Source organism: Corvus hawaiiensis, chromosome 2 (genome assembly GCF_020740725.1).
Source record: "Corvus hawaiiensis isolate bCorHaw1 chromosome 2, bCorHaw1.pri.cur, whole genome shotgun sequence".
In the NCBI taxonomy this organism is placed as follows: domain Eukaryota; kingdom Metazoa; phylum Chordata; class Aves; order Passeriformes; family Corvidae; genus Corvus; species Corvus hawaiiensis.
In genome coordinates this window covers 49428581-49440219 of record NC_063214.1, presented here as the reverse complement: position 1 = coordinate 49440219, position 11639 = coordinate 49428581, and the positions used below count along the sequence as shown (strand labels likewise).

At 40.2% G+C, this 11639-nt stretch overlaps 1 protein-coding gene across 8 annotated transcripts in view; it reads right to left on the bottom strand.

The window, feature by feature from the left end:
- SGCG (sarcoglycan gamma) overlaps positions 1-11639 on the bottom strand; it is a 112127-nt gene that overhangs the window by 4147 nt on the left and 96341 nt on the right. For all 8 annotated transcript variants that reach the window (XM_048294889.1, XM_048294888.1, XM_048294891.1 and 5 more), the window contains one exon: positions 892-1015. In XM_048294889.1, coding sequence (XP_048150846.1) covers positions 892-1015 — 124 coding nt within the window. The remainder of the gene's footprint in view (positions 1-891; positions 1016-11639) is intronic.

Here is an 11639-nt window from a genome sequence, read left to right as displayed (position 1 = left end):
GCATGGAGAAGAGAGGGCTCTGGGGAGACCTCACTGCAGCCTTCTAGCATTTAAAGGGGGCCTACAAGAAAGCTGGGGAGGGACTCCTTATCAGGGATACTGGTTTTAAACTGAAAAAAGATAGATTTAGATTAAATATATACAAAAATAAAATTCTTCTAGTAGTGAGGCACAGAACAGGTTGCCCAGTGAAGCTGTGGATGCCCCATCCCTGGAAGTGTTCAAGGCCAGGTTGTATTGAGCTCTGAGTAGCCTGGTCTAGTTGAAGGTGTCCCTGTCCATGGCAGGGAATTTGGACTTGGATGATCTTTAAGGTCCCTTCCAGCACAACTCACTCTAGGATATGAGATAGTGACAGGGTCCCTGCCCATGCACAGAACAGCAGGACTAAGCGCTGCTGCTGGGCCCCGGTCTGTCCTGGCCTGAGTGCTGAGGCCTCACCGCTGAGCCAGCTGTTAAGGATGGGCATGGGTTGGTCTGCAGTTCCTCTGCAGAAGAACTGGCACAGTACAGCCTTGCAGAGGGGATAAATAGGCTGCTGCATGTTGCCTGCTGCTAATGATATCTGCAGAGCTTCACTCCTTAATTTTGCCACCCTGGAGCTGTGTCTGCTGCTGAGCCAAGATTCCCCACTGGGGTGCCTGGGGTCACTGTGCTAGTGGGGAGCTAAGCGCTATCCAAAATTTATTAGAAAGCACCTCTCTAAGCTAATATAACATTATGTCTGTTGGTACTATTTTTACATAAATAGAAGTTTTATTATTGGCACTAATAATTTTAATATCCTGCCACCTAAAACCTGAGGAATTAACAGGACTTGAAAAAAAAGAACTGGAGTATAGTCACACAGAAGATCAACTGCAGTTACGGAAAAGAAGGGCTTGTACTCACCACACCATCACTGCTGTGTAGTTTGATATCCATCTGGGAAAGAGCTTCAATATTCCCAGCTTGTGCTTTGATATTAATTCCTCGTGGTGCATCCATGCTCAAAGACCGAGTTGGTGATTCCAGCCTAAAGGCAGGAGCAGGAAATCAGACAGTAGCACAATCTCATACATTCCTTTATTTTAGAAAAATAAGTAAACATTGAACAAGCCCTGGCAGGCTCTTGCCTGGAGTCATATAAAAGATGCAGCTTCCCTTTTCTTCAGGTAGACTTGAAAAAGGAGGCAGCTATTTCAAAAACCAACAAAGCATCCCAAACGAAAAATATAGATTAATTCATAATACAAATGCAAGGTATTATTTAATACACAACTACAGATTATTTCAGTATAACAGTAATTTAATCTGTTAAACTGAAACCCAGTTTTACATATTTAGTTTCAATTTGTTTTCATTTTTGGCATAGTAATACATTGAAATTAATACAAGTAATACAGCCTGGAAATTCTTTCTATCAACAAGAGTTTTGACACTGCTATTAGTTGGACCAAGATTTCACTCAGGGAGTGTGTGCGTGTGTGTGTGTGTGTGTTGTTTACCTAGATGACAACGGAAACTTAAAAACTGTTAACTTAATTTGAAATAAAAATTATACAATGTAACAAACAGAGAGTTGCAAACCCTGCAGTGCCACAAGATGGCAGGAAGGTACTGTATTATCTGAGTAATCACCTCATCGGATCAGCTGTGCAGGATTAATGATTTTTACTTTTCAAAGAGATAAGGCTTTGTTTCTTCAGAATTTTGGAATCATTTCCATGCTAAGTAACCGGGATAGAAGTACTAATTAAAAATCATGAGAAGGAAAGAAAAAGCCCAATCTTAGCAATAAGCTAGTGATTATGTTGGTTCTTTTGACCATTACCTAGAACTGCTTCATCTGGAGGCACTGCAGGATCAGAATTGATACCTATTAGGTTCTGATCATGAATATTCACTTACCCTTCCTGATGACACCAGCCAACACTAAACAGGTGAATATGAAGGCTAGAGAAAGTGAGACAACTGGTGGTCCCTGTTTGCATCTGTGTTAGCTTTCCTATTCCCTAGACGTATAAAAGAATGTGGAATGTGGGTTGCACCCACATTGCAGAACACATTCTCACATCCCTGTTCCCAAGTCTGCATGTTCTCACCCACTGTGTTTTTAGAAATGTAGAGGGTTGTGTGTGTCTGCATGCACTCCCAGAAGATCCTGTGCTGGTTCCACAGGTGCTCCACAGCTGCCAGTCCGGGCGAGTGGAAGCTGTGCCCCAGCAGATCCTTTACTGGGAATGCATTGCGTAGTGAGTCCAGACTCTGACTGCCAATCATTGGCAGGAATTAAATTTTACACACAATCTTGATGCATCTGTCTAATTTACTAATTTATTTCAGTTCTTCCTTTTCTTTTTGTTTTCCTGTTACTTCATTAAAACCATAACTTAAAAGAAGACAGTTTGTGCTTGTGAGAAACTTCAGTTGTGTCTTTGAATTCTGAAGAAGCTAAATCCAGCTGATAGCTTAAATCCTAAATCCATGATATCTAAGCACAGTCACTGAAACTTCATTTTTTATCCTCAAATCTGAAAATAGCTCAAGCAATATTGGCTTATCATTGCTGGCCAGAGTTAGCAGAAGATTCTATCTTCTCTGATCCTCAAAGGTCCCTTCCAATCCAAATCATTCTACGACTTTATGTTTCTATCATCTGCCTCTCCCTGACACCTCCTGGGTTCATCACCCTCAATTAGCTTAAACTCCAGATTGATAAATAAATAAAATACTAACAGTGGGTAAATGCATCATGGTCCCATATTGAGACCATATCCATAAAATAATTTGATGCCTTATCCCATAAATCTGAGATGGCACAAACTTTTGTCATGATCATGCTGTGTACAAGGGCATGAGTACGAGTCTGTTCTGCATCAGACAACTAATATAGTATTAGTAATTTATTGCGCAGTGTCTGGGATTTAACAACTTTTGTATGAATTTTTGCCTTAGATCTCTAGATTTATACTTCTATGAAATGGAAAATCAGTTCTTCCCTGAGTGATTAATATGGGAGGTCTGCTTCATGGGAATATTTTTCAGTGCACATTTGTACGCATCATATACTGAAAAATTAAACAAAGTTTCTATTTTCAGTCTTTAAAATCTAATGTATTTTCTTAAGTTAGTGTCAAGGTACTTGAATATAACTTGTCTTAGTTTGTCTTAACAAAAAGCTTTAAACATTGAAATAGCTCATGTTCTTTTGTAAAGTATTTCACCTATGTAAGCAATGTATACATAGGCATAAATTTTTATTTTTAAGCTCTATTGAATATCACAAGACTGCAGACTGAGACAAATTTCTGAGAGTGTATCAGACCTTTGAAAAGCGATCAAACATGAGAGAAATATTTATTACTTCCTACCAAAATTAGTGCTGGCGAGAAGCCTACAGACTTCGGAAGCACTTAGATTTATGATATGACATACATATAATTTAAATTACATTGCAGAATTACTTTTGCTATATTAATCACAAACCTAAATTTCTGCTGTTTATGAAGGTCCTATTTCCAGATTAGCTCAGGGTGGATTTGCCTAATTAAGCACTGTTGGGGTCCTGTCCCCCCTGCCGTGGGGTCCTGGGAGAGGGGCCCCGGTGGGGAGACACGGGGTTTCCCTGCCCCTGGTCAGCCTCGTTCCCCATTGGTTGTTTTGTGTTCTCCTGTGCAGGCAAAGGACCCTCGGGTCCCGTGATTGAGCAGTTCCTTGGCAGAGCCCCGGCCATGCGGCTGGAGAAATAAACATCTCTGAAACATCTACCAAGAATCCGTCCATAGATATTTCTTTTCCACGAGCATTGTTGTCTAATACACGTGTTGAAGTATCCACACTGTAACAAAGCATGTCAATGAAGCTTCCTGGCAATGCAAACTGTTGTGAATCAGTGACGTGATCTATACTGTGTGAGATTCTAGCAAAGGCAAGAGTCACTAACACTACTGATGCATTTCTCTGTACAGCATTCAAAGGTTCCGCGTCTGAAGTCCAGCCACCTAGTGTAGAAACAGCCTGAGTTGAACCTTGAGTTTGAATGTCCCTTCTCAGACCCCACACTGATGTGCATCCCTCGGGTGTCCTGGCAAAACAGGAATTCAGTTTGCTTGTAAATGCTGGAGGGTGCTTGGAGAGTAAGAGGGCAGAAATTAATTGTCTTAGAGTTTTTGGTCATTTTATAGTGTTTGAATTTGTGCATTAGAATGATGAGGGAATATTTTGTTACCAGTCGCTTTATCATTTTTTAAAAATTACAGACACATAAATTACATTTAAGAGGATGAAGTGAATGATCTTTACTATCTAGGGGAATTAATCTATGTAATGTGCTGTCCTAAATGTGACATCTGTCACAGCCTCTATCTCACTTGGGAAGATGGATTCTGTACTCATGAGTAGCTTCTAGGTACTGCGGTAGCTGCCACGGTCAATTAGCAAGGGGTGTGGTGCAAGAGAAATTGATCTGGACACCACAACATTTGATGCCAAGGACCTGACAGCCCATTATATGCATCCTGAGGAGTACTCTGGACTAGCCATTGCCTACTGGATGCCCAGAAAGGTTGGAGCACATTGGGTGCTCTCCAGGAGATCACAGATTTCAGATTAGTTTAACCCAAATGTCACCCTGTCCACGTACCCAAAACAGTTCCACAATGAAAATCAAGATGTGGAGAGCTCAGGCCATTGGGAGATCTCCCTCAAAAGCATGTTTCTAGTTCATCTTCAGACACTCAAGTAGACCTATCCATGGACTGTAAGGCAATGCAAGCCATACCTGGGCCCACCTGCAGAATAGGTATTTTGCCTTGCTCCCCTTCACCCCAATCCCTGCAGCCAGGGAAACTGTACCACGTCATCTTATGAAAGGCAGGGAAGGGTGAGGGAATAGGTGAGCCCTGTTAATATTTTACAGCTCTGTCATTTGCTGGATATTGGTTCTCCATAGTCCATTGCAACTAAAGCAATTGATTACAGCAAAGGTAGTATTTTCATTGCTGTCTTCTTACTAGTTGGTAAGACAGTTCCAGGAGTCAACTATACTGTCTTGTCTGGCTGCCAAGGAAATTTGGTGCTGAGGCGTGCTAAATAATTAATGAAGGACTGTGCGAAAAATATTCTGAGGGAACCTCGACAGCATCCAGGGTCTGGATCTGAAACCATCCCGACAACCTAAAGGCTTGGAGATTCCCCTTTTCCTATAAGCATGTTGCTAACTTGTGGAGATGCCAGATCACCAGAAATTGCTCAGTTGGCTGTTAGGGAGGATGTGAGGGCAGCGACAGCCCGCAGCAGTCCTGGTAAAGAAGCAGCTGACACTGCCTGTGCATGCTGCAGGAATACTGATCTCTTTTTTCATCCTGGTCTGGCTGGAGTAAGAAGGATGCCTTACAGATCTTTTAAGTACCACAAGGCACTAGAAAGCTGTTTCTAGCATTGCAGAAAGAGTACCACAAGTTTCCTACTGAAGTTTGGGGTTGCTTGACCCTTAGAGCAGGACAGAGGAACCAGCTTGCTCTTGGGTAATTGTTAATTCTTTCCTTCTGACCCCTTTTGGACTTTTCCAGCTCATGAGTCATCATCTCTCCTGAATTCAATGGGAAGAGAATTCCTCGGTATGACCTTAGATAGAAGTTGCCCATCTGTAGGCATTCTTCCCAGCACCCACCTAAGGAAGGTCAGGTTTACTGTAACTGGACTGAACAGGTCCAGGATAGGCACTACCTCTAATATTGTAGTGCACCCAACAACTGTGGATGCCCCACCCCTGGAAGTGTCCAAGGTCAGGTTGGATAGGGTCCCGAGCAACCTGGTCTAGTGGAAGGTGTACCGGGTCATGATGGGGAGCTGGAACTGGATGACCTTTAAGGACCCTTCCAATCCAAACCATTTTGTGATTCTATAATCAAACATCTTTTTCACATTGTTAAGTAAGGAAGAAACCCTCGCTTACCTTTGGCATGGAAAAAGAAATCCTGCCATGAACACCTGCCACAGAGTTTATCTGACTTTGTAAAGGTTAAAGGGGAACAGAAATTAAATTATGCAGTGACTAGAGGTCATGGAGCAGAGGATGAATAGAAAAGGCAAGAAATGAAGAGGAAAAAAAAAAAACACATGAGGAAAAAAGAGGAAAAAGGAAAATCTTTAACCTGTCTAGGAACTAATGTTCTGAAAGGCAAAAAAGCAACCTAGAGGATTTTGTAGGCTTAATTGGCCTTGACTCTCTGTAGATGTCTGCTTTGAGGCCTGCTTTGTGAATGCACGTTAACCTTTAAAAGGCAATAGGAGTATATTGACTTTTTGATTAGTCTGGAAGGCAGTCTAATTCCCCAGCCATGCAGCTAGACATTGTAAAAGAGTAAACCATAAGCAGAGCATGCACTAGTCACACAGGAAAAAGAGACTGTCAGCATTTATTTATGGTGCAGTATACGCAATTTCAAACCATATCCCTTCTTTATGAGGAAGCTGGATTCCTGTTGACATGAGCTGAGCAAAACTGGGCTGGAGTTCTAGAGGTGGAGAGTGAGGAGCAGGCACAGAGAATGCCAACTGCCAATGCTCACCCATATCCACTTATCTCCCAGCAGCTTGCTATTTTGAGGTCAGGCGAGTGGGGAGGACGATCAGGATGTAGCAAGAAGAATATGATCACCCAAAGCTGAGGATCTTGGTGTTCTGCCTTGTGGCTTTTGGTTGCTTGCCAGGAGGTCCAAAGGCAAAGAAGGATAAAACAACAGGACTGAGATCTCAGTCTCAGTACATGCCTCATTTCTATATTTTGTAAAAGTATTTTCTTTGGAATGGCTCCTAAAATTACATCTCCTTGCAAAGAGGAAAAATGAGTTTCACAGCATATTCCAGCAACTGTGTCTATCTTAAGGACATGGAAGTATCAGTATTCAGCAGTAAACTGTGACAGCTCTTATTGAGTGTCAAAGAATAGAAAATACTAATGACTCATTAAATCTTCTTCCCCGATCAGTTTCAGCATCATAATGAAAATATAGCAGTTACTTAGTCAAGCCTTAGCACAAAATTCTGATTTGACGTAACTTCTAGGAATCTTTCAAATGCTGACTGATTTTTCTTTCTAAAATGACCGATTTTGCATCACATATACTGATTTCCTTCATTTAGAGGTGGAATAATCGCTTCCCACCTGGATGATATTGTCTTCCATACTTCCTTCGTTCACTTTGATATTCTAAATCTGAACTTCACTGAGTTAAACTAAATGAAACATAATGAGAAAAATTGGCTGAAAAGCTGCATCCATTTTTCCTTCTCAAGTCCATTAGTTGGTCAATGGCTATAATATATCTCCCAATTTTTGTAGCTTAGTTCAAAAAAATAATTTTCCAAGCATTATTGCCTTTGAGAGTTGCCTGCGCTAGGACACATATTCTGTTTCAGTAAGACCAATGTAAATATCCACAGCTCCTTTACACTGAACACTAAGTTAAGTTATTATTTATGCCACAATAAAATGTAATACGCAAACCAGTACGTTTTTGATTAATCAAAATTTAACAGTGATTATCTTAAATTTAAAAAAAAGAACATTTATTAATTTTCTACCAAGTAATCTGGCTCTTTCATTGCAGAAAAACTTACAGGAAAATTTAGAGTAGCATGAGATGCAGCTTAATATTAAAACTGTACTTTCAACTTAACTATGACAAAATTATTAAGTCAAATAAAGTTTTTGTGCCAGTAATAAAAAAGATCACCAGTCTCTTGTGAAAATACAGAAAAGTTGTCTGATAACATTTTAAGAAAACCCACAGGATACAACTGAATTCAGATAAACATACTAAGAAAATGTCTGTTTAGAGGCAACTGTATGTACACAGGAACTCCATCAGAGAAAAACTATTTGGCTGGAATATAAGCAGCTGTTCACAAAGCACATCATTTTTCCAGGAATTCTGAAGCTTTTTAAAAAAAATCTTCAGTGACCCTGTGTTGTAACTCAAAGACTATAACATGATACAGCAATTTGTTCTAATTTGACTTTTAAAGTAATTTTTTAAGATTTTTAAAGATTTTTTTCTTGATTCTTCTGCTTACTGCTTAAATGCATTAATGAAAATGTCATTTTGGAAGGTCCATCTTTTGTCTCCAATCACTCGGGGAAGTCTCAAAATGTGCTGTGCTTTGCTGACAGCTTGTAACATCTCTGACCCCTGAAAATAGACAGAAATGTACCTTGTAATGCACTGAAACATCCCAAATACTTTAATAACAGGAGAACTACCCTGAAATAACTACACAGTGCTGTAGAAGGCTCTGCTTTTTCTGCTGGTCTTCTTTCTCCAGACAATCAGGTTCATGCACATAGACAGTCAGTCCTAATGTGTGAGGCACAAGCAAGTCATTACTTACAGCAGTACAGGACTTCTGTATGGCATGTGTAATACTGCAGCAGGATCCCTTCTTTCATGTTTATTAGACTCCCCTCCCACAGGGCTGTGTTGGTAAGGCCTAGGAGCACTTCATTACTCAACCATTTCAGGGTTGAGTTCTTGTATCTGGAGGGGAAAAAACCTCACTGAACCACTTTCATACTTCCCTTTCTTCCAACTCTTGGGAAGGGGTTTCCATCATACATGGCACAGATGGGCTTACTGAGCTTGGCTGGAATGAGGGGGAGTCACAGTGAAATGACAAAATTGTGGAATGGAGAAACCAAGAAATCAGATCACAAATACTCACTAGGCTCAAATAAGCACCCTATAGGAAATGCATTTTCTAAAGTTAAACCAATCTCATAGCGACCTTTTAGAATATTGAGCCACTGCAGTAATGGATCATAGACTCTGTGCTTTTTACATTAAGACAATAATTGTATGAAAATGAAATCATAATTAATCAGATCCTATTGTAAGTTGAATTTCCCATACATAAATGAATCCATTTATCCTTATTTATTCCTATATTTAAATGATTTTATCCATGGATTTATTACAAATCTTATAGCTCAAAGATCTTGGATATGGAGTCAAGTCTGTTACTTGCCCTACTGCTGCATCAGGGTGTCTAACTTCTACGTATTCCAACATTAGAGATGCAGGACCCAGGAAACGAAACTGGATTGTGTTTCTCTAATGATGTCTGTGTTAAGGACTCTATGAAAGAAAAGCACTAACAATATAAGATTTTCATCCTTTGTTGTGTTTCAGGCTGTGGGCAATCTGATGAGCCAAGATTAGAAGAAAAGAGAGATTGTGCTATTTTCCTGATACACATTTGAATATTCATAAGCTTTAAGGAATAAGTCAGTTACAGGAAGACATAGGAGATGAGTGTGCAGAGTAGAATAGAAAACCAGAAAAATCCTCAAAACAAGAATTGCAGGAGCCAAGGGAACAACTGTAGAAGATAATAAATATAAATGTAAATACATGGCAGGCAGATGCACAATTATCAAGACTATTATAAAAAAGAAGACTGAATTTGATGCAGAAGATACGAAGAAGGTTTTGAAGGAAGAAGAGATCCAGAAACTTAATAGCAATGAAAACATTTAGACTGTATTTGAAATTCTCCAAGTCTTTAGTGAGTATAACAGCAACCATGGATTTTTACCAACTAAGAAAGGATACTTCTTTTAGGTAAATATGATGGTGTCATGACTTTCCTGAAAAGAAAAAGTCATAGCACTGCCAGGGCCTCCAAGCTAATTATTAGCTTGGAAGGACTCATTGCCTCATGTGTGGTATCAAACAAGAGCCAGTAATTAGCAGCATTTTCTAATCCTAGTTGCATGGTTATACAAACTATGATTAGGAATTTAGATGAATTTATGAAATACTGGGTTACAAGTGGAAAAGATTTATTCTGCAATTTGAACATTTCCCAGCACTTGCTTCCCAGTGCTTTGTTTCTTATGATGAATTTTCATTTCTTCAGACCTTAACCAAACATGGAGTAGTTGGCAAGTGCACAGTTCCTCTAAAGAAATGCAGTTGATCCCCTGTGCATCCTGCAAATTAATATAAAGAAATAGCTACTGCTAGAGCATAATTAATCTATTTTAGATATCTCTGTAAAATGCCCTCACAGTATCTGTTGCCTTCCACCAAAAGGTGATGAGATGTGGCACAGGTATCTGCACCTAGATGTCCAAATGAATTGAATCAATTCCACCTGAACATCTGCCCAAACAGTTGTAAACCCCTGGGAGCATGCTCCAGGGATATTAGTCTCTGTGCAGGTGGCTTGTGGGAGGATCCCTTTCCACTTCAGTGAAAATGAACGAATGAACAAATGAACGAATGAATGGTTTTGCTCGCATAGAGAGAAGTATTCTAAACCTGGATGGGCATCTGAGATGCATCTGCTTTTTCTGGGCACACACAGGTCCTCTAGATTTGGACTCAGTTGTATGAATGCAGCCTAAATATGCAAGATCTGAATGGTAACCAGGAGTGTGTGCTGAACCATCAGCTATGAAAAATGAAGAATCACAAAAAATGTTAGGCACATGCAGCTGAAGAGGTTTTTGTATGTTTTCAGTTTTCAGCCCTACTCCATATGCATAGGAAGCACAGTTGATTTTTAAATAAATAAATCTATTGGGTTTTTTAAAGCTCATTTTGTCTTATGCTAAAAATGATCAAGGATAATGATCAAGGGCAGAACCCCAAGGCACTCCATTCCTTTTGGGTGCCATTCTTAAATGTTGGGAGTATCTGCCGCTCTTGAAGATGTCAGCTGGTGTTTCCTTCAGCACATTTTTCTTTCCTTTAATTTAAATCAAAAAATTCTTATCAGTTTATTTCTTGAAATAGCCTGTGTTCCACGTTAGTTCTGTATTTATGCTGTAAATCTGAAATGCGTGGCAGCAGATGATTCTAGTAAAGCTCAGTTCTGAGATTCTGGATTCAAGGGAATTGTTCAGCATAAGCACAGCAGGCACTAACACTGCTTATGGCTTAGGGGGGATCTCTGTGCACAAGCACAATTACAAAGCCAGATTTGAATAACAGATGTTTCCAGCTCCCAAGGTTTTGGTTAAAAGATTTTTTTTTAATGCAAGCAACATAAAAGAAGCGTTCAAAGTTCTAGGACAAATGCAGTTATATGTTCTCTTAAAAAGAGAATAAAACAGTTCCCAGTTTTAATGGCACTTTGAAAAGGCTCTAAAAGCAATTTAAAACAACATTTATAACGTATTAAAAAACATAGCAGATACGTGTTGCTGCCTGCTCGGAGCTTCCCCTCCCCCTCCCCAAGCTGAACCCCTTTGTTCCAAGCGCGGGCAAAACCAAATGTGACTCAAACTCTTTAGCAGTGTCTGATTGGCCGCTCACCCCGGGTCTGCCCCCAGTCCTCCCCTTTCCCCTTCTCCAAATAAAAGAGAGGACCAAGGCGGGGCCCGCACTCTTTTGGCTTTGCAACTCTTTCTGCGAACGTCTGTGTGCTTCTGTTTCTTTGAAAGCTTCCAATTGTGGGAAATTAAGCAAGCTAAGAGCTGTATTTCTCCCTCTTTGCTTCTGCTGGTGGTATTGGATTTGCAGCTACCATTTTGCCGCTTTTAGAGCTACTGAAATGCTGGATTGCCCGTGCTGGCCCTCTAGGCTGCTCGAGGCTTTCTAAGGCATTAAATTATTAGCCTAGCTGGTAAAAGCTGTAAGTATACCCCC